General features: G+C 43.8%; 1 protein-coding gene across 1 annotated transcript; it reads right to left on the reverse strand.

Moving 5' to 3' along the window:
* Positions 1-3,395: 3,395 nt before the first annotated feature.
* On the reverse strand, positions 3,396-9,127 carry LOC134607718 (elongation factor 1-alpha). The gene is made up of 7 exons (XM_063450259.1): positions 8,948-9,127; positions 7,500-7,679; positions 7,112-7,408; positions 6,541-6,691; positions 5,537-5,793; positions 3,781-4,015; positions 3,396-3,548 (listed from the first exon to the last, which is right to left on the reverse strand). The coding sequence occupies exons 1-7, from the start codon at positions 9,098-9,100 to the stop codon at positions 3,433-3,435; spliced, it is 1,389 nt and encodes a 462-aa protein (XP_063306329.1). The 5' UTR covers positions 9,101-9,127; the 3' UTR covers positions 3,396-3,432.
* Between the last annotated feature and the right edge of the window lie 14,737 nt (positions 9,128-23,864).

Here is a 23,864-nt window from a genome sequence, read left to right on the forward strand (position 1 = left end):
ATGTGATCTGGGTGTCTGTAGTGGTCCTTTAAGTGTGTGTGCGCGCATCAGCATGCACTGGCGTACATACCGCGGTCGCAGGGTTCGCAGCCCTGCAACCAGGTACCCGCCGCAATGTGTTGCGGCCCCGGCTCGCCAGAGTAAGCGCAAGGGGTATGGGGGGGCCCACGGATCAATTTTCGCACCGGGGCCCCATGGGTCATGTGTACGCCACTGATGTAGGGCCTGAACCAAAAAATGCTCTATATACTTTGGTTGTAGTTTAGCCTTAAATTTGAAATTCACTCTGAATTCTCACATTAGTAGATACTCCGGTTAGTATTTAACCCAGAGGCACATCAGTTTTAATATGGTCATTGCATCTCCCATGAATGCATACCCTGCTTAAAACCATAAGGTGCCAAATTTAACCACAACTAAGCTTGCACTCCAGACTATGCCAACCGGACGTTTACACAAAAGTTGCTCTAATCAGAATATTGGTATTTGCTGCTCAAAAGCATGCTTTATTTTGCCTTTTTGATGTGTCCATTTGTCACAGTCCCCTGACTGGCTCCATGTTCTGTTAAACAACCACCGATTCTTTGGGGAGCATGCCACATATTGGAATAGGTGTTACCTCTTCTACTGCTGGTAATACATACATGGGGTTATTTTTATGCATGCAACCCTGTATCAAATAGAAATATATTGACACAAGGTGTGGAAACTGATTTGGATGGCTGATTTAATACTCTGGTCTTTGAGCCTGACAATTTATATAAAAATTAAATTTATTAAAAAAAAAAGTGTCATTTGACAGAAGTGGCTACTTACTGTGTATCAGCCAGTTTGTGAAGATCACCAGAATATTCAGATGCAAGATGAGTACCCATTTTCTTAAATTTAGAAAGTGATTAGTATAAAAGACTCACATCTTGATAATTCAATTTAGAGCAAGTTTTATATGCAAGTTACAGCCAGTTATTTTTTTGAAAAATCCAAAAGGGAATTTACTTCTGGTGGAAGTTTGGACCTACTGACTAGAACATACCTCAAACATTAGCCCCAGACCAGCTGGGGATGCTAGGCACTGGTTTCAGGTCCTCACATCAGCCTTGTATCTCTTCAGAAGCCAAGAGAAGGTAACTGAAGGCGACAGAGGCAGAGCAAGGGGTTTTATTTTTTTTGTCAATCTTTCTTTTATTAAGGCACGGATGAAGGGTACAAGATAAAGAGGGAAATGCAAAGATTTTCACAGTGTAGGGTCGATACAACGATAGCACCGTTAAATACATTTCCACATTATTTTCAATGCCTCATTTTTATCTTTTAAGAGTTGCTTAACGTACATTTATCTTAACTAAACATAAAACATGAGTAAGTGTTCATACATATGTAACAAGAGGAGAGCAGGCTATTAAACCTTGTTGATTGGTCTATAATGGAGTTCCAGTTATACTTGTGACACTCAAGTAGCCATAGCTAAGATTCATCAGAGTGTTATATTGGCATAATCTCAATGTATGGCTATTGCCGACTGAAGCATCACCACACGTAAGAAGGCTTAAATTAATGGTAAGGTTTAGAGTGGTGGTATCAATGGCGCTTTTGGTACGGAATGGGCCAGTTTTAAGGATAGGCACATATAACTGTAAGCATAAATCATAACTATTCAATTCACTAGCTATGGTGAGTGAGATAAAGAGAAAGGGGTTTTATTTTATCCAATGATACTCTAGTTTTACTTTCAGTAGTTGCTTGAGACAGTTCTGCTTGTTTTTTGAAAGTCTGTTTTAACACCAAGATGTAGCAAGCATTGTCAGATGGCCACTGGATTTGGTTGTGTCTCCAGGACAAGGCCATTGAATACTAGCCAGGCATTGCTAGATCTGTAATTATTCTTTATATTGTGAATGTAGGTACTACGCAAGACTGTCCAATAGCAACAGTACTTTTACCATAGTGTTATAACTGCAAACTGGTAAGATTACTTTAAACCAGTCAAACTCAGACCTGATCTCTACAGTAGATTCCACACTGGCTACATTTGACTGTACACTCCACCTTACAAATAAGGCATGTGATACAATAGTTTGTTTGAGATCTATTTCAGTGTTGCACCCTGGAGAGATCAGCTCCCTACTGACCCCACAATAAAAATATAAAATAAAAAGTATAGATTGCTTCATTAAAGTGGAGGTTTTACAATTTTAGAATCCTGTGGGCCAGGGTTAGTACTAACAGGCATGTGTTTCAGACTCCGTTGACCAGACATACCCAGACCTTTGTAGGATGTTACATTTTAGACAAGCTGCTTGCATTTAAAGGGAAATCACCAAAACCAGCTCAATGAAGCTGTTTGGGTGTATAGATCATGCCCCTGCAATCTCACTGCTCAATTTGCTATTTAGAAGAGAAATCACTTTTATGCAGCTCTAGTCACACCTCCCCTAGCGGTGTCTTGATGCATGAACAAAAATGGCGTAATGTTACCAATCAGATGATAGCTTACTTTAGAAGTTTGTATTGCCCGCTTTGTAAATTGATCTTTAGTTCCACACGAGGCTCCAGCAGGGTAAGCTATTAACAGAGCAGCAGATTAAACAGAATCTGCAATAAAGGAAGTATTTAGGAAGGCTGTGCACTTTACTTTCAGTGTGTTCCTACTAGGATTGTATAAAATGTGATTTAACTCCTAAAAGGCAGATTCAAGGAGTCTGATTGCAGGAGCATTATCTATACACCAAAACCGTTTAATTAAGCTGGAGTTTTGGTGACCATCACCAGAACAACCTTGGCTTAAATGTCGTTGTGTGCCTGTAGGCTTCCCCCAGGGAACTGGCAAGAAACAATTCTTGTGTCAGTCACTCAAACTGCCACTAGCTGCAGCACCAATATTCAGAGTCTGCATGGAGGCGCCGATACCTCCTGTAGTTGTGCCTTTATTCAATGCCTCTATGAGAGGGTGATTAGCCATGCACAATTTTTACCCATGGGAAACATTGGATTGGCAGAGATAAAGTGATAGTTTCCATGCCAAGGAGTAGATTACACAGTGATCAGACTAGTGCCAAGTTATACCTTAGCAACTTGAGCCATGGGTTTTTTTTTTTTTTTTAAAACCAGTGTCAGGAACACAGGTGTGTATTCCTGACACTATAGGATCCCTTTAAGGAGCATGTTTAGTAGGGGTTGACATTACTAGTGCTGCATTCACCCTGCATTGGTTGGCATGTACCCATTATTACATTAGTTAACGGTTTTAGAACTACAGTACAATAGACAATACTGCTTGCTTTACAACTTTTATTTGGGAAGCACCCTTCAATACACAATAACTAAAGTAAACAGTCATGCAGTCTCTACATTAAGGAACAAAATGGATTAGAGAAACTAAAGTTAAATCGCTCAGAACAATTTTGGGTACTTCCAGTTGGGGATGCAGAACACTCATTTCACTAGGACTGGTTTTTGAGCTTGTCGAGCAGGATACCCAGCCTTCCGCTCCACAGACTTCACAACCCCAACAGCAACCGTTTGCTTTAAGTCTCGTGCAGCAAATCTCCCTGTAACAGATAAGGTTATTACAACTTGTTACCTGGAGGCATTTAGGTTTGCATTACATTTGCCAGAAGCATGACAGGTAAATAGACCTTGTACTATAGAAAGAAGTTTACTTTAGGCCAGACCCTCACCTTTAGCCGTTGCAGAGTCAGTTTGCAAACTTACCACAGTCTACCAGAGAGGACGGTCATACTATAGAACAAGTTTTGGCACTCTGCAGGAATGCTCACTAACCTAGAGGTGGATAGTCAAAGAAGCGTTCCACACAGAATGGTTTGATAGGCTTCAGTTTTATAATGGCCGAATCTCCTGATTTCAGAGCCAGAGGATTGTCCTCCAGATTTCTGCCAGATCTCCGGTCAATCTTCTCTTGAAGCTCAGTAAACTGGCATGTTACATGGGCAGTGTGACAGTCTATCACAGGTGAATATCCAGCCCTAATAAATCCAGGATGGTTCAGAATGATCACCTACGTGAGAGAATGAAGCTTCCATTAATCATTTAAGAAGTCCTGTTCTCCAACATCTGATGCCCATATTTTGACTATCGGCGTGTCCCAGGCTTGTGTTTAGTAGAACATACATTTACTATAGTGTTCTTGCACTTGTGTCAAACACAATTACTGCAGGACATGGCAGAAAGCTAGAGGTTCTAGTAATTTGTAGTCTAGAGCAGTGCTTCCCAAACTTTTATGGGCAGAGACCCACTTTTGAAAACGGTAATTTTTTGAGACCCACTGGCTTTTAATGCATATTTTAAAAATGAATAAACTTGGCACACCATGACAATCCGCTTTAGTGAGGGTGACAATGTGGGGGGGAGGTGAGGGTGGAAGTCATTCAAATACCTTTTTTCTGCAGTCCCTGGTGATCCAGTGGTCTCTTCTTCCTGGTGGTCTGGTGGCTCTTGCTGTCCTGTCTGCAGCTTCCCCTCTGCTGCAGGCAGACCATGCAGACAGTCTCGCGAGCTCTGGCATGTGTAGTCTTAGAGCGTTACTGTGGTAACCTGCGGTAATGCTCAGTGATTGGCCAAGCTCGCTGACAGTTACTGCATGGTCTGCCCGCGGTGCAGGGGAAGCTGCAGACCGGAAGGTGTGCAAGGATTTCTCCCCATTTCAGAGGAGCCCTGAACCCAGCGGCACATAATGCAAGTGCAACCCACCTGTGGGTCGCAACCCACAGTTTGGGAAACTGGTCTAGAGCATTGTTTGTCAGTTACTGAGCAGAAACTTGTACACAAAGACTTCGAACAAGCAAGACCATAAACCATGCTCCCCCAAACTCAATGATTCATAGAATCATGGGGAGTTGTAGTTCAGCAACATCTGGAGGGCTGGGGTTTGGGGAAACCTGCCTTAAACCCCTCAGGGGAATACAAATTCTAAGTGGATTTTTACCACTAGGTTTTGAGTTTGGATAGCAAACTTTATACACGTGTGCATTTTATCCATCATCTAGGTTGTAGGATCTATTAAGTTGTACCATCTGAACTTTAACAGTTTATGTACTGTTGACATTGGGATTAAAAAAAAGTTTTTGCGTGATCTTTAACCCCTTAAGGACACATGACGTGTGACATGTCATGATTCCCTTTTATTCCAGAAGTTTGGTCCTTAAGTTAACTGCAAGAGTTGTTGGGTCTATGTATAGACTAACCTTTAAGGAATAGTTTATGTTGCAGACCATTTTAAATCCAAGAATGGGAATAAAGGAAGAGTTCACTACCATTAAAGCTCCACTTTTATGTTTATTGCCTCGGTCTACATTATGTGGAAAAACAACCACAACTAGACAGCACCTGAGAGATTGTCCAACATGCATTTAAGTGGATAATACAAGCTGTTAGGACAGATCTCCCCATTAGTTTCTATACTACCAATAGTTGCCCATTTAGTGATTTTTTTCATAGAAGACATAACATTTGTAAGTGTTAGACTAAACCGTTTTAGCACTTGACTCATTGAGAATTAGACATATGGTTTTTCTAGTACCTGCGCAGTAAAGGTGGAGGCCTCAGTTGGTGGATCAGTCTTTGAATTCCCAGCTACGTTACCACGTCTGAGGCTTTTAACCGCAATGTTCTTTACATTGAAGCCAACATTGTAACCGGGCAGTGCTGTCTGGACAGGCTCATGGTGCATCTCTATGGACTTCACTTCTGCAGTGAAGCTTGATGGTGCAAAGCAGATTGTCATTCCTGGTTTCAAAATTCCAGTCTCAATCTTCCCAACAGGGACAGTACCAATTCCTGAAAATAAAGTTAAGTACAAGAGTTTGAACATAAACATGAATTGAATAATGACTCCAAAAACAGCCACCACTGTTAACAAGGCAAACTTCAGGTCATTAGCCAAGTTATGCTTCTTTCCAAAGTTAGAATGGTCATGGGGAACCAGAGGCCGTGTTATGAGAGTCTGAGAACCCACTGAAGATTCAGACATCACACCTGATCTTTGATTTTTCAATGGGGTCTCACTGTCAGTGAGGTTTTGATCAAGTGATATTTGGTGCCAGGAGCACAAATCTGCATAAAATGAATTCTGTAGTGGGATTTGTTCCAAGCAGATCAGCCATTTTAGAAGGTGAAAGATTGGCATGGAGTGATTCATGAAGCCTAGAGCCAAGGCTGCAGTCACCACATCAACATTATATGGAATTTATGATGTTCAGCTGCAGTATTCGGAAGTGCTTCATAGTGTAGGCTTCCGAACAGATCTACCCAGTGTAAGAAAGGCTTACAAGAGAGACTTTAACCCCTTAAGGACCAAACCTCTGGAATAAAAGGGAATCATGACATGTCACGCACGTCATGTGTCCTTAAGGGGTTAACATGTGAAGCTTGTAATCTAAAGATACAGGCAATCAGCTATCTGTTCGCAAGTTTTGCTAGCATCCAGTCCACCTGTTATATGTGGAAAGTTTTATAGGCTTCATAGAGAAGACATGCTTTGAGTGTTTCAACTCTCCGCAATGATTGAGTTTGGGATGTTCTTACCACCTATTTTGTAGACATCTTGAAGAGGCAATCTTAAAGGCTTGTTGGCTGGCCGCACAGGAGGCACGAGACAGTCCAGAACCTCCAGAAGGCACTGACCTTTAGAAAAGCCTTCCTTTCGTTTCACTTTCCATCCCCTGAACCAGTTCATCTGGGGAAACAGTACACAGTATATTACAAGCATGAGCAAAAAACCCTTTGTCTAGTCTGGGGTTTGTAGTTTTGCCAGTTATCCAAATTTACATCAAGAGGGTAGCTTCAGGAAATGTTGAACCCATGCCACATCAAGTGTAGGGAAAGTCAAGTCTTTAAAGGGACACCAACTTCATCATCTCATCGCACCTGTACTTCCATTAGGTTTTAACCACATATGATAGTGCAATGAGCACTTTAGTATTTAACTTTTTTTTGTGGTTTAACACTAAATAGAGGGATGTGTCAGGGGGACTTCAGGCACTATAACCAGTTCAGTTGATGTAGTGCCTACAGTGTCCCTTTAAATGGGAATAAAATATTAAAATTTCCAGCTTTGACCAAGAATAAGTGCTTTAATTGCTCTGAAGATTATTACCTTCAGACTAGGAGAAGCTACATTTTCGCCAGTCCACCCAGATACAGGAACAAAGGGTATGGTACTTGGGTTGTAACCAATCTTTTTTAGATAAACCGTCACATTTCTTACAACCTCTTCAAACCGCTTCTGGCTGTATGGAGGGTCAGTCACATCCATTTTGTTGACGCACAGAATGAGTTGTTTGACTCCCATGGTGTAAGCCAGAAGGGCATGTTCTCTAGTCTGCCCATTTCTAGAAACACCAGCCTCAAACTCGCCTGTGGCTGCAGAGACAACCAGGAGGGCAACATCAGCCTAAAATGAGACTCTCGTTAGTCCAAGAAAAAAAAAAAATTCAGTCATTTCAAACTGGAGGAGAAAAATCTAAGATTTTAAATCGGAGTACCTGAGAGGTTCCAGTGATCATATTTTTAATGAAGTCCCTGTGACCCGGAGCATCAATGATGGTTATAGTATATCTCTTAGTTTGGAATTTCCACAGGGATATGTCAATAGTTATCCCACGTTCCCGCTCTGCTTTCAGCTTATCAAGGATCCAAGCAAACTTGAATGATCCTTTCCCAATCTAAGGAGAGAAAACAAGTTGCAAACTTTGACACAAACCGAGTTGTAACCACACAGTCTCAGTCTTTGGTATGGCTGACTCCCATTAAAAAAAAAAAAAAAAAAAAAAAGTTTAAATTAACACTACAGTATTGTTATACAAGGCTGTATTTCTAACACTATAGCAACCCTCTACCATTCAAAGGTGCAAATAACCCTTTAAACACACATCTTATTCCAGCAGCATTGCACGTGCAAGCCTAATGCACATGTGTAACAATCACTCCACATACACATTATGCCTTCCCCATAGGAAAAAAAAATGTAATCAATGCTTTCCTATGGGGATTTAGAAGGCTGGACAACCTCATGCAGATAGTTCAGACATCAAGCATAGTTTCATGGAGTTAAACTCAGAAAAACATGCTTGGTGGCCGAATGGTAGTCACCACTAGAGGCAGTGTTAATCCTGCAGTTTCTCTGAAAATGCAGTGCGTTCAGCTACAGGGTTAAAGGGACAGTGACACTTCACACAGACCAGTGAAATGAGTGTCCCTTTAAGTTCTAGCATTAGAATGCAATCGAGGTTTTTTTTTTTAAAAAGACACTCCAGCTTTGCCTCTTCAGGTGGTCAGTATGGCATTTTTACATGCAACTTACAATTACAGTATATACACTACTGGTAGACAGATGGCAATTTGCTGGAGGCTGAACAGCTAGGAATGCACAGCAAGCACTATTCAGGATAGTGTAGTCCAATAGGAAGCAGCTTAGATATTTATTCTAAATTGTTTTAGCTAAAAAAAAAAAAAAAAATTGCCATTACTACAGCACCATGTAGTGGTTATGGTGCCCCTCTGTACCAAGAGCTCTGGTTCCCATAAGCTCTCCTGATACAAGTAGGGCCAGCTCTTGGAGTGAGGGCATTAAAGTTCAGCAAGAGACCCAAGCCCTGCATCAGGGACAGAGTGTACACAGATATTACTAGCATTAGACATGAAATTACATGATTGTCACAGATAGGACAGATTTACATGGAAAGACTAGTTAAAATAAAAATAAAAATGCAGTTCCATGTTTAAGTCTAAAGAGGCAGAGAAGTGAGAGAAATTACTGGAAGGCTTGAATTACAGGAACAACTTATTTTGCATTAGCCAAGACACTAGGACTTTGGAAGCCTTGGCAGGACAATATAAGCAAGCTTTATAAGTTAACAGTTTTACTCCAATTTCTAATACATGGGGTTAAGCAGTTTCCTAAAATATAAGCACCCTGTGAATAGAGACTCACCTGATTAGCAGCTGCCTCCACCTTCTCCAGAGCTCTTGGTTCAAACCCCCCACACTTGTAGATCAGGTGACCAGTGGTGGTGGACTTCCCAGAGTCTACATGGCCAATGATGACCACATTGAGATGAGGCTTCTGGTTAGACTTATCAGCCATCGTTCCAAATTCTTCCACTATCTCCTACAATTTGCCAAAGCACAGCTCTCACTACTCTTCAGCAAAGAAGGCTTCCACCCTCTGGAGCTTTTATAGTGTGAGCAGCATTGACCACACATGTTTAGCATTTGGCCAAATTATCCTGACTCAGAGAATTCAGATAAGTGTCCACCTGTAATGATAAACTCCAAATTGTAGCAAATTGAAACAGAATTGCAAAATCTTGGCTAATATAACAAAGCTGTTATTATATATATATATATTTTTTGTTTGTTTGTTTTTTTCCCCTCCATTAGACCATTCGAATTTCAATCCAGTACAATTCAGAGTTTAGTGAATAAACCCAATATAGTTTGCCTACAACAGCAGTATAATTAGCTAAATTTATAATTGTTACCACACTGGGAGTGGTGTAGAAAATAGGAAGGAAAACAGAATCGCAGAGATGCACCGTTTTATACATAGTAAGCGTCACAGGTTTGATTTTAAATGTTACGCAAAACAAAAACCACTGTAAGTGACTAAAAAAAAAAAAGTGGCGCAAACAGTAAACGCTACAAAATAGATGACTGAAAAAGTGGCGCAGACAGTTATTGCTACAGAATCAAAGCTGCTCCACCCTTTATACATCTGTTACAATTCAGAGTTTACTGAATAACCCTGATGGATTTCATAGGCTAGACTGCAGTGGTTCCCAAACTAGCCCTCCAACAATCAAGGATTTATGTATTTTCTAATCCAATTGAGATTCTGACAAAACGTGGACTGTTGTCGGCTCATGGATCTGGTTTAGGAACCGCTGGGCTAGACAGTGTCGTTTTAATGGATTTCCCTCCTGCTTCCTGCTTTATATTAATTCTACAAAAAGCAGATCAGCACTTTTCGTGAGTATTCCAGCTTTTTTCCCCTTCATTAGAGCAGATATATTTTATACTAAAATCCAAAGCAAGTGAATAGATGGCACTGTGGCAATTCACTTCATGAAACAGAAAAAAATGAAAAGAGCTGCACCTCAATAGTGTAAATAAGCTCCATCGCACACTTTTACTAAACCATAGAAAAATAAAAATAATCACAGAAAAAATAAACATAAATAAAAGCGCACTTTTTAAATTTTTTCTACAGATATATATTTTTTAAACTCATATATCTGTTAGTTATATATACAGGATTATTCACTAAAGTAAGAATTTAAGGTGAATTTAAAATTAAGTCAGCTATGCTTCCATTTCAGCTACCGGTACTCTGGCCTTAATTTAAAAAATCACTTTAAATTCTCAATTTAGTAGATGTCCCTGATAGCCTGCCCCCGTACTAACCAGTCCAATTTATTTACTTATATTCTCTTAGTTAAAGGAACACTCCAAGCGCCATACCCGTGATATAGTGGTTGTGGTGCCAGAAATTCAGTTTGCTAACGGTTTAGCTTTTTTACCTGGGATCTCTTTGGCACCTAGTAAATTCCTCTAGGGAAAGCATAAAGCTCCAGCATGGCGCTTCCTTTGGTACTCCTGAGCTAAACCACGCTGTACAGAGCCAGCTCATTGGCATTAACTGCACTGCAGAGCTTAGCTCGATGCAATGAGCTTCTGACTCTCATAGTGTAGGTAAATGGCAGATCCCACGTACTTTTACTTTATGGGGGCACGTTATCAGGGACATCTGCTAAATTGAGATTTCAAAGTGATTTTTAAAATTAAGGCCAGAGTACCAGTAGCTGAAATGAAAGCATAGCTGGCTACTTTGGTCAACCGTTAGAAAATGGTTTGGGTAATTACACTGGGGAGGAGTTAGGGCACTTCTGGCACCATAACTACTACAGTTCGACTTAGTGGTTATGGTGTTAGAGTGTTCCTTTAAATCTGCAATTAGTTCATATACCATTTAAGAAATGTTCTGAGAGCAGGGCATTTGCTTTTGTATCACACAGCCATGTTACAGTGCTTCCACCCACCCCATGTGTTCCCTATTAAGGGTTAATATGTGGGTAATGAAAAGAAAGGAGATTTAATCTAAGGCAAAAAAAAGGTTTGGGTTTTTTACAGTAAGAGTAATAAGGATATGGAATTCTCTGCCTGAAGATGTGGTTTTGTCAGAGTCTATACAGATGTTTAAACTGCAATTGGATAAATACTTGCAAAGACATAACATACAGGGATATAATTTATAATTAGTGGGGTAATAGCTGCTTGATCCAAGGAGACATCTGACTGCTATTTTGGGGTCAAGAAGGAATTTTTTCCTAGTTTGTTGCAAAATTGGAAGCGCTTCAGACTAGGTTTTTTTGCCTTCTTTTGGATCAACAGCAAAAACATATGTGAGGAAGGCTGAACTTGATGGACGCAAGTCTCTTTTCAGCTATGTAACTATGTAATGATTTAGAAAAATACCCCTCTCTATATTATTAGAGATTTAACCTTATTGCTGAAGACAGCAAGGTGAATTGTTATTGTAGGACTCATCTAAGAGATTTTGCCTTGACATGGCAGGTGAGCTTACACTTAAATGGCTATTGGAGTGATACTAAAAAACTCTAGTTATTTAAATGTGCATAGAGATTTGGGATAGTGCACAAGTAACCTTTTTCTTTTGTTTTGTATGTATTGGGTGTATTCTGGTCATTGCTGACCCCCAGAAGTAATGGGAGTTTGAGCGCAGGGTGTGTATGTTTGCATTTAAGAAATGTATTTATTGGAGATACTGCATTTATCCAACCCTATTCTATTGCACTTCAATGTTAAAAATGGAGCAAATATCTCCATACATTTCACTATCTGTTCTCCTTCAAGGGCTGGGTTGCCAAACTCTGCTTCCCCTCAAAGGTTTAAGGACTAGAAACCTCAGAATGCTTTAATTGCAATAAATAGATAAATGGATTATGAGGATTGACTGGGGGGGGGGCTTTGACAATCCAGCTCTAAAGGCTCATTTCTGAAATAGTTGACTGGCAAAAACATTTGACCAGAAAAATAGTTCAGCTGGAATAATAAGGGAAGGGTTTTATTTAATAAAAAGAAAATTAAGTAAAACATGTGGAATGGCCCTTTAAAAGAACCAAACATGCTGCATTCTCAGCTGGGGTCCTGCAGTTAGCTGTCCATGCTCTGCCTGATAAACATGTCACAGCAATAAAATGCCACCTAAATACAAGTGTTTACATTGCAAAGCAGGCAGGTTTTTACATAGACATATAATACGTGGGTATTATATATTTTTATAAGTGTTTTTACATGAAGTTATTTAAATCAGGCACCGTTCGGGCAGCCTAGACTGACTGGAAGGACCCCTCAGCCAGGTTACTAGGCAGCACAAACACACACTTCCTGAGTGAAGAGATGGGCTGGGGTACTGCATTTAGCTGCCCAGGATCTGCCTGTCAAACAGCTAACGACTATACCCTCCTTTATTGTCTTTGAGAACTAAAACAGCTGTTTTAACAATGCTATCTAATCTAAAATGTAGAATAGACAAAAAAAATAAATATTTAGGAACAGATTGGAATCAGGCATTGTTCAGGACAGCCTTAAGGCTTTTACTGCATGTGTCTAGGCTGCATTACATTCTACTTCCTGGGTGAGTTACTGGATCCACTCTGCCTCTATCCCAGGGGACCCAGCCATCCATCCCTTGGACTAGGGGCACCCAGCCACCCATCCCTGGGACTAGGGGCACCCAGCCACCCATCCCTGGGACTAGGGGCACCCAGCATCCCATCCCTGGGACTATGGGGACCCAGCCACCCATCCCTGGGACTATGGGGACCCAGCCACCCATCCCTGGGACTAATGGGGAGCCAGCCACCCGTCCCTGGGACTAATGGGGAGCCAGCCACCCGTCCCTGGGGCTAATGGGGAGCCAGCCACCCGTCCCTGGGGCTAATGGGGAGCCAGCCACCCGTCCCTGGGGCTAATGGGGAGCCAGCCACCCGTCCCTGGGGCTAATGGGGAGCCAGCCACCCGTCCCTGGGGCTAATGGGGAGCCAGCCACCCGTCCCTGGGGCTAATGGGGAGCCAGCCACCCGTCCCTGGGGCTAATGGGGAGCCAGCCACCCGTCCCTGGGGCTAATGGGGAGCCAGCCACCCGTCCCTGGGGCTAATGGGGAGCCAGCCACCCGTCCCTGGGGCTAATGGGGAGCCAGCCACCCGTCCCTGGGGCTAATGGGGAGCCAGCCACCCGTCCCTGGGGCTAATGGGGAGCCAGCCACCCGTCCCTGGGGCTAATGGGGAGCCAGCCACCCGTCCCTGGGGCTAATGGGGAGCCAGCCACCCGTCCCTGGGGCTAATGGGGAGCCAGCCACCCGTCCCTGGGGCTAATGGGGAGCCAGCCACCCGTCCCTGGGGCTAATGGGGAGCCAGCCACCCGTCCCTGGGGCTAATGGGGAGCCAGCCACCCGTCCCTGGGGCTAATGGGGAGCCAGCCACCCGTCCCTGGGGCTAATGGGGAGCCAGCCACCCGTCCCTGGGGCTAATGGGGAGCCAGCCACCCGTCCCTGGGGCTAATGGGGAGCCAGCCACCCGTCCCTGGGGCTAATGGGGAGCCAGCCACCCGTCCCTGGGGCTAATGGGGAGCCAGCCACCCGTCCCTGGGGCTAATGGGGAGCCAGCCACCCGTCCCTGGGGCTAATGGGGAGCCAGCCACCCGTCCCTGGGGCTAATGGGGAGCCAGCCACCCGTCCCTGGGGCTAATGGGGAGCCAGCCACCCGTCCCTGGGGCTAATGGGGAGCCAGCCACCCGTCCCTGGGGCTAATGGGGAGCCAGCCACCCGTCCCTGGGACTAATGGGGAGCCAGCCACCCGTCCCTGGGGCTAATGGGGAGCCAGCCACCCGTCCCTGGGACTAATGGGGAGCCAGCCACCCGTCCCTGGGACTAATGGGGAGCCAGCCACCCATCCCTGGGACTATGGGGACCCAGCCACCCATCCCTGGGGCTAATGGGGAGCCAGCCACCCGTCCCTGGGGCTAATGGGGAGCCAGCCACCCGTCCCTGGGACTAATGGGGAGCCAGCCACCCGTCTCTAGGACTAATGGGGATCCACACATTCATCCGTGGGGCTGTATGGATCAAGACATGGTCTAAAGGGGGATGAAGGCGCTGTCACATAGGCAGTAAGGATATTTAGAGGGAGGAATTATTCACCATACCTCTTAACATTACTTTGTATTTAGAAGTCTTTCTTTTCTTTTCTTTTTTTCCAGTTAGAGCTAAATGCTAATTTTGAGACGTTTTTCCATCTCTGCTGTTAATGTCACTGTCCAGTGAATAAGCCTCATAGTAAATTAAGAAAAAGGAAGAATATTTTCCATTGTACTACTACTATGGGCCACTCCCAGAGGATGTCAGAGAATTTCAGGGTTTGTAGCCACGGTCCAAAGCTGGACATCTAGCAGGGTTGTAAGAGTAAATGGTATTAAAAATTCCGGGAGAATGGTTCCATCAAATTCATTGAATACCTCTATGGCTTATGCATACCTCTTAACTGTCCCTATTTTAGGCGCAAATCTTTCTGTCCCCTTTTTCTTTAGGAAACCAAATATATGAATGACCGTTTTACAGACTGTATAGGGTGTCACAGACATCAGTGTATTAATATAGTTACCACTTTAATGGAGAATAATTCTCATATGCAAAGATGAAAAGCAAGAAAGGTCATAGTGCAATACTTTATTATAACTCCAAAGGTAATAAAAAGACAGAATGAAAACTCAAATATAAAGTGAATTAAAAACAAAACCAGTTTATTTGCCCATATAGGCACAGTCCCACCAACTAGTTTTCAAAAAGTCAGTTTCTTACAGCTCTGAAATACAGAATTCTGGCCAGGAAACCAAGTCCTCTGCATCAACGGGCCACCTTGTGTGCTCCTCCGCTCGATGTGTTTTGCCTCTTTTGATTTCTTTAGATGCTGAATGTTCCCTGAGTCTTTGGCGTTTAAATACACATCTTCCAACGTCTTTGTGGTGGCCGCGCACAAGTAAAAAGACCGAATGAAATGTCATATGTCATGGTGCCTGAACGGCTGCAAGGTGCATTTACATCCACCTTTTGAATGCAAGAAAACTATTGATAATATGCGCATTCGTATCCCCGAACGGTCATATTGTAATCATTCAGAAATTTAGGAGTTAGCGTTTACAATACATATTATACAGAATAATTAGACAAAGATAACACTTAATTGGAGAAGCTAACTTTTCCAGGTTTACAAGTCATACTATTTTTAAAATGAAATAAATGTTAAAGCCATTCCAAAAAATATGTAAATATTTGGTTTTCTGAAAAAAAAAGTGCCTGTGTAGGTCAATTTGCAAACGGGCGAAGTATAAACGAAGTATAAACATTATACATATTCCTTTTTAGGAGCTTGTGTTTCTGTGTTTGCGTGTATAACAGATCCCTGCAGCAATAATACTCCCAGTAATAAGTCTTTCAACTACAATAAATCAGTCTGTGTAAATAAGATACATGCTTCTTGTTCTAAATTACATTTTAGTTACATCAATTATTAGTAAGTCATCTAAAACCTCCCTGAACAGCCCAGCACCTGGTCACATCCCCACTCACATCCTGAAATGAAAGTGTCACTTTTTGTCCACTTGAAATGTTTAGTGGTATGCTTATGTTTTATAAGAGTCTAAAGGTTAAAGTTTGGGATGACCATCATGTAGCTTGTAATATAGGTAGAGCCCTCAGCTTCACCATATTTTCATGGACAACTATCCCATGGGAATATTTGGCTCCAGAAAAAAAGTATCAGTTCACAAAGTAATTCTCTTAATCAGTGTTTAGATTTATGTCCTGCAGTGTGTGAATTCTGTATATTTTATGCTTTGCCCACCACTTTGCCATGTGATTAAACGTCTTGGAAATAATTGTGTGAGGGTCTGTGAATATTAGATTGTTGCGGACTGCATTTCACTTTGTGCAATCTTTTGGGAAATGTGATTTGCAGTTGCTGCAGTGCCAAAGGCAAGCTATCATTGCTAGTTATCTTCCACTGTGAGGGAGAAAATGGATTCCTTAATCCACAATAAGAAACCTTTGTAGTAGACTTAAAGAACAAAAACAAGTTAAAATCTATTGTTTAGGCAACACAGTGTGCTTGCACTCTGCTGTATTTAGGGCTGCCAGGTTGATAGAGGGTTTATTCACTAGTCAGCAAAACTTGGTTAAAGGGAAAAACTGTAAGCTTCAGATTAATTAATTTTAACCTCTTAAAGCAGCACTCCACACCCCTAAATAACTAGCTTGCTAGAAATCTTTGTGTAAAGAGTGTATCCTATTTTTTTCATTTGCAAAAAGTGTAGATTTCAATACAATTTGACACTTTTATCAATTAACCTTGTTACAGCCCCCTTCTCCCGGCTGTAAATTAGTAAACTGATCCTGTTACTTCCTGGTTTGGTTAGCTCAGTGGAGCTAAACTCAAGAGGCAGCAATTGCCCAGAGGAAGTCTGTGATTGGACAGCCACAGAAAGTTTGGGCGGGGTTAGAAAGGGAGGGCTTGCAAAGGCAGACAAGAGAACTGCAGGTTTTGCAAGCTGTTTTTTTTGGGGGGGGGGAGGGGGTTTAGATATAAGTACAATGGAAAAATTGATAATTAAATGCATGCAAGTTTTAATTTGGAGTATTACTAACCTGTGATTTAATTTATTTTTTATTTGGTCAGTTGAATGTTCCTTTTAGGGCGAATGCAGGACAGAAACAAAACCGAGAATTTATGCTTTGTGTTTGTAATTTGTTTGTTTTTTAATTGCACCCATACATATTGTAAATTGGTTTTCAAGGACAGAACGTGTTAGTTCTTTTAATATCCCATATATACTTAGCACAACATTAAGTAAGAATAAGATGTTAAATATAATTGTTTCGCATAATAATTTTTACATGTCAAGTGCAACTAAAGAAAATTAATTCAAAATAGATTAATGTATCAGTCCTAATTGTTAAATGTCTCGTATGTATAGGATGTAAATTACTCACCCTCACAAGCCCTGCCCCTACCTGCATGCTTGCACTAACCTTGACTATATACTTACCTTAACCTTACACTATCCCTAACCATAACAGCCTTAACCCTAACTCAGCATTATATATATTTCAAACATTTGCAATTCTCTTATTTACTAAATGTACATTTGTAGTTCTCGCATGCAAATAATATATAAAATATGGGATTTGCAATCAGGGTTTTACCTCTCCTAAAGTGAGAATAACTGGGAATAATAACTTTGAATTTTAAATATAAAGGAAGACTATAATGTTGGACTATCTTTTAGGATCCCTGGTCCCCCTCATACCTAAGTATATATGCTCTGTTGAATTATAACCATACAATTCATGTGATCTTCATTTTATCATCTGCAGGTGTTGTAAGACAGTGCGTTCAGCGGTCAGAAGCATGTTTAAGAAAAGTGAATGTTGTGTTAATATGTAGAAGATATTTTTCACCACGCAATGACTGGGCAGCACCACAAAGTCAGAGAAGTGCCTTTAAAGAAGGTGTAAGAAGAGCACTTTTAGAGGATGGAAGAACATTATGTGCTTCAAAAACGTGGACAGGGAAACTGGAGTGAAGGGAATCCGTCAAGACCACGTCCAATGTTATCAACGTTAAAACATGATGCTTCAACTGAGAGGTGGATTGCAGAGCGTAAAGAGCACGTTGTAGAGGGTGAAGAGGAGGGAAAGATGGTGGTGGGGGGAAAGGAAGGTGGTACTGCAGAATACATCCTTAGTAGTACAGAGTTTGGTGACAAGTATGATGATCTTGATCTTCGTGTCAGTACTAGTGCTGCCACCAGCATTACGGAAGACAGTGATGACGATAACCTTTATCAAGCTGAATGGATTCCATCACATCATGAAGATGAAACCGATGACTTCAGCGATGAGGTCAAAGAGTGTTTATCAAGACCACTAGAAACTGGAGTGGCTTCACATGGAACTAACCCAATGGTTACATTCACGCTCTTTCAGAGAGGTGTGACACATGACAACCCAGCAATACCCGTGTCAACCACAGCACTTGCAAAAAGAAAAATGGTTTCAAGGTTGCCACAGGTAATACCAGAGGTACCACCACCCATTCTAGATCACCACAAAACACTCCCAAATTTGTCATCACAGCAGCCATCAACACTAGGGCGACCCAACCATAGAGGAGGCGGAAGTTTAGTTTGGCACTTTTATACTCTTGAGAAGGGAGAACAAAGTAAAGCCACATGTAAGCTATGTGGGAAAACAATAAGCAGAGGAAAACCTGGAAGTAATCTTGGCACAACTTCTTTACGTTTACATATGAACAGAATTCATAAAGTTATGTGGACAAGACTCCTTAATAGTGTGGCAAATTCCATAGAGCACCATACTAATGCCACATCATCCACTAATAATTTCATGTTATCAACACCAGCAAGTAATCCTGAAGGCAGTATCAGTGATGATGACCACTCTGAGGTGAAACGTAGAAGAAGCTTTACCAAGGAGCCCATTCTACCTCCAACCCAAAAGATGAACAGCAGTTCCAAAATAATGGAAAATCAGCGCCAGGTTGCAGTAATGAATACCTTTGAGAAAGGACAGAAATATTACCCTAACCCTGACAAAATGGGCAAGTTCAACTTTCAAGTGGCAAAGATGTTAGTATTGGAATTACTCCCCTACCAATTTGTTGAAAGTCGAAGCTTTAGAGAACTAATTGAAACTGTAGCCCCAAATTGGCAAATTCCGAACCACCATTATTTTGCGGCAAAAGCTGTGCCACAAATTCATAAACTGGTATTAGAACGGGTTAGCAATAAACTCACAAAAAATGAATGTAGAAAAGTCCACATTTCTATAAAAAAATGGACAAGTCCACAATGTATGGATTATATCACATTGACTGCTCACTGGGTGTCATTTTGTGGTGGAAGTGCACTTACAACAGAGGCTTTCAGAAGACAAAGCACCAAGAGTGAGATAATCAGTTCCTTTCGCCAGCATGCTACCCTGTGCATGCAGAGATTTGATAGGAGAGCGCACAAGCCAGCTGATGTCCTGGAGAAGCTTAAAGTCATGGTAGAAACCTGGCTTTCTCCACGTTGTCTGTTAGTTGGCTTTGTATCTGCTGACAGTGACCCTAATATCACTGCTGCCCTTCATCAGGGTAGGATGGTGCATGTGTCTTGTTTTGCCCATGTGCTGAACTTGGTAGTGACCCGTTTTTTATCTGAATCAGGCGAAGTGCAAAATATGCTGCAATCAGCCAGGAAGATCTGCTCACATTTTCACTACTCCCAAAGTGTGCAGGATGCCCTGCTATCTCTGCAGGAGAATTACAACTTGCCTCCCCATCCCCTTATAATAGAGGTAGGTACTGGATGGAATAGCACACTTCAGATGTTGAAACGGCTTCATGAGCAGCGCAAAGCCATTAACGATTATATCATGGACTTTCGGAGGCCGTTGAAGGGAGAAACATTGACACCTGCACAGTGGAATCTCATGAACGCCGTGTGTACAGTCCTTCACCCTTTGGAGGAAGCAACTCGTCTTGTCAGTCTTCAGGATGCATGTCTTAGTCAAGTCCTGCCTTTAACTTGCCTGCTTGAAAACAGACTGCGTGCCTGGCAAGCTGAAAGTGAGCAACAGCAGGGCCTTAATGAGGTGGATACTGATATTGAGTTTGATCTGCCATGTCTGGCAAGGAAACTTTTACATTGTTTTATCACAGACACTAGGATAGTGTCCATAAAACAAAATGACGAGTACCTTATAGCCACCTTGCTGGATCCCAGGTTCAAGGACCAAATGGCAGGATATGTAATTGGGGGGCAGCAGACTGTTGACAGGTGCAAGGAAATTCTAGTTACTAAGGTCATGGATGAGGAGAGAACAAAAAGTACACCTGGTACACTGAAGTCTTTTAGCCATGGTAGTTGCAGCCCACAGCCATCTGTGTCTGATTCCAAGCAGGGAGACCTAGGTGTAGGAAATAAAAACAGGGATGGGGCCGATAGCTGGGCAGGTAGCTCTCTGTGGGACCTTCTCCCACAATATGGCATTGTGGCTACCATGGACAGCCAGGAAAGAAGACTCCAGACTGCATCAAAGATGGTGACAGCCTATCTACTTGATAGCACTTTTGTTGAAACTCGTACTGATCCTCTTGTTTTCTGGGAAAGCAGAAGAGCTCAGTGGCCAGCGTTATCACTTATTGCCGTGGAGTACCTGAGTTGTCCACCAAGTACTGGTCAGTCAGAGTGTGTGTTCAGTACTAATGGTGTCACTGAGCAGAGCCCTGAACTGTCCATCCTAAATATGGACAAATTAACGTTCTTAAAGATGAACCAGCATTGGATCCCTGAATATCATGAAGTAGCTGAGGTCCATGGCAGTGATGCTGTAGAATTTCTCGATTTACAAGATAATACTGACAATATTATTCAGGACTTTGGCAGACCTTCTGTTGTAAAGGTGAAGGAGGAAGCAGAACTGCAGTGGCAGTAAATCCCATATAGACTGTCCTCTTCGTTTACCAAAAAACACACATGGGGGGGCGTGGCCTGACACGGAGCGAGCTGGACGCGTTTCTGTAGAGCTACGCTCCGTCTACACCGCAAACAGCTTACATTAGCCGGCAAGAAAGGACTGCAACTCCCACCATCCTACCAACGGACCGACCCGGGTGATATGGAGAAACGGCCGGGGAAAAAACAGCCGAAAAAAGGCGCGGAGGCAGGAGCTTCAGCCTCCGTCGCGGAGTTTTTCACCACTACACGTGGCGGACAGGCAGGATCCCAAGATGGCGGAGCAACCCACCCGGACCTGGCTGTCACCCTGAACCGGAGGTCCCTAGGGGATAACACTCCATCTCCAGACACGGAGCAAATTCTACACACCCTGGCTGAGGTTAAAAACATACCTTGCAGGGGAAATTGAGTGCTCCATGAGGGTCCTGAGGGGAGAAATCCACGCCATAGGAGACCGTACTGCGCAGCTGGAGGCAAGGCAAGAAACAGCTACCCAGGCGCACAACGCGACGATACAACAGGTGAATTTGCTCACAGCCAGACTGACAACGGCTGAATTAGCAGTAGAGGACATGGCGAACAGAACCCGCCGCAATAACCTGCGCCTCAGAGGCCTGCCAGAACACACAGGGGAGGGCCCAGTAGCTGAGCTTGTCACTACCATCCTGAGACCCCTACTGCCCGGCCTACCCGATCACATGTGGCACATTGAGAGGGCGCATAGGGCACTCCGTACCCGGCGACCAGATACTAATGTTCCGCGGGACGTCATCATACGATTCCTGCACTTCCAGACCAAGGAGGCGCTGCTTCAGCGGGGGAGGGAAGGCCCCATCACATACCAAGGTACCAGCCTGACCCTCTTCCAAGACCTTGCACCAACTATGCTGCAACGCCGCAGGGAATGGAAGCCGATCACTGAAGCACTGAGAGCGGCGAATATAAGATATGCATGGGGATACCCCTTTAAGCTGCTGGCGTTCCACAAAGGTAAAACCCATTTCCTACAGCCAGGAGATGAGGCCTCAGCGCTGTTTGCTGACCTGGGAATCCAGGCGCCACCACGGCTGCCCCCCACGCTGGGCAGTGTCGCTGAACTCCTGCCCTTACCTGTAGAATGGCAAACCGTCGGGGAATGAGGTAACGGGGACATTTTGCATCGAGGAACTTTGTGTCCCTCACATACACATGAGGGCTGTGGACCTGGTGGCGGGGGGGGACGAGTGCTGGATGGGGTGGGGGTTGGGGGGATACATATCTCATGGGGTGTTGCATGGGACTGCCGCCGGGGCCTTTTTTTTCCCCCTGCAGCTGCCCTTTTTCTTTATTTTTTCAATTTCCCCTTTTTTCTTTCCTGAACGGGAAGGGCACACGCTCACCGGTCTGGTGCCGGAACCCCTTATAACGGGGACTTGGGGAGGGGGGGAACTTTGGGGGAGGGTCACCCGGGAGCCTGGAGAGGCTATGAAGGGAAGGCCTCCCTTGGGCCACAGGGGACATGCCACAGATCTCGCCCCCAACCGGAAACCTGCCATTGTGACTTGGGGTTGTGGCATGGGCGGCGATTGTCATGGACCCTGGACGTAAAACGCTCCCATGCAAGCCAAGGTTCCTTTCTACCAACGTGATAGAATGTGATTTTTCTATGGGATGTTATACACGGGGGGTCAGGCTTGTCAAACGGGTCGCACTGTTTAACTAGTATTTCTGCATGAGGAGTGCACACGAGCGTAGCAAGCTATCTATTGTAAATGGAACGCTGTACACACGGCCTATGTGCCCCCGCAGCCGACCCTATTAACTAAGTCATATATTGTGCTTCTAGTACGCATGCATGCATAGCAGGAAGGGCTGATTAGATAACATGTTACGCTCATGGGGTTTATGCACACGTAGTGTGCTCTAGGGTTTTAGGTAGCTACAAATGGGACAAGATATGTAGGCAAAATTATACTGCACGTGGTGCACTTATAATCATCTGGCGGGATACTTGGATGGCCATTTCCGCACAGAGTACTTGTACATGCGGAGTGACACACGAAGTCTTGGGGTGAATGTTATGTACATGGGCTTTACAGCGTACTATATTGTTCTAGACAGCTTAAATTACAAGTGTTTCTATACGTCAGTCGCAGCATAGATTGCTTGGGCAGCATACACAGCACAGGACTTCTCTGCATACATAGCGGATAACAAGGGGCTAGACAAAATAGTGTGCACATGGTCTTTATGCATACGTAGCAGGTTATGTTGTTTCAATGTGATGTTCCGCACTTGGTATTATAAGCATGTATAGTATGCCATTGTAATATGTTAGAGTGTTCTGCACATGGTGTTTAGGCCTAGGCAGCGTGCCAACCGTCCAGATGGATTTACGTACTGAAGAGGTTTATACGCGCACAGCAAGCTATTATGACGGTGTACTAGACACAGGGTGTTTATGCATACACGGCACATTCTCACGGCCCTGTGACCACATAAGCTCACACCAGCCAATGACACACGACGCTCGACCCCATTAGGACGTGAGGCCCATAGTAGCTGGTATGCGGCAAGCAGCACACCGTGACCCCCTGACATAGGCCACAAGACCCGACCCGGACTACCACAAGAGCTTATGGTGACGACCCTAACGGTGCAGTGACCCCACAACACAGACCCCTCTATGGAGACAGAGGTATACCCGACCTCACCAGACCGGGGACTCCGATCTTGAACACACTGCCCAGTCCCGGCCTACCTATGTTAACCACATCACAAGGGTATTATGTGAAATGGCAATATCTCCCAACAACCCGATAGGGCCCCATAGAACATGGAGGGTGGACACGACAGGGAAACGTGACTCCAGATAGTAGTTAGGGTCCACCACGATAGGTCTCAGTTTTAGTTATTGTTATAATTGATATTGTTTTGCGTTCTCTTTGTCCATGTGTCGCTACTCACGCACTAACATACCCAGTGTCCATGGGCAGCGCTAGCCTGAGAACACTAAACCGGAGACTGGCGCCCCCTAATGGGCACACCCCAACCCAGTACTGGGGTGGGCACAGATCACAGGGGTCCTCATGGTAGGGACATCCCATACTCGCACAGGGCAAGAATTGCCTCACCCGTGAATGTAGGTGAGCAGGGACCTCCCCCCAGATGGCCCCCATGCACACATCCTCTCCCCATACACCCCCGTTGTACTCACGGGGAACGGCGCGTGTGCGCCTCCCACACTCCACCAAAAGCTCCCTAACTTGCT

Source organism: Pelobates fuscus, chromosome 4 (genome assembly GCF_036172605.1).
Source record: "Pelobates fuscus isolate aPelFus1 chromosome 4, aPelFus1.pri, whole genome shotgun sequence".
NCBI classification, from domain to species: Eukaryota; Metazoa; Chordata; class Amphibia; order Anura; family Pelobatidae; genus Pelobates; species Pelobates fuscus.

Bases quoted from the DNA above. Each gene is read 5' to 3' on its own strand.
- LOC134607718 (XM_063450259.1), bottom strand. From the start codon at position 9,100: ATGGCTGATAAGTCTAACCAGAAGCCTCATCTCAATGTGGTCATCATT. The intron at 7,680-8,947 runs GTGAGTCTCTAT...TTCTCTCCTTAG, and splicing joins TGGAGGCAGCTGCTAATCAG to ATTGGGAAAGGATCATTCAA. The intron at 5,794-6,540 runs GTAAGAACATCC...CTTTATTTTCAG, and splicing joins AGATGTCTACAAAATAGGTG to GAATTGGTACTGTCCCTGTT.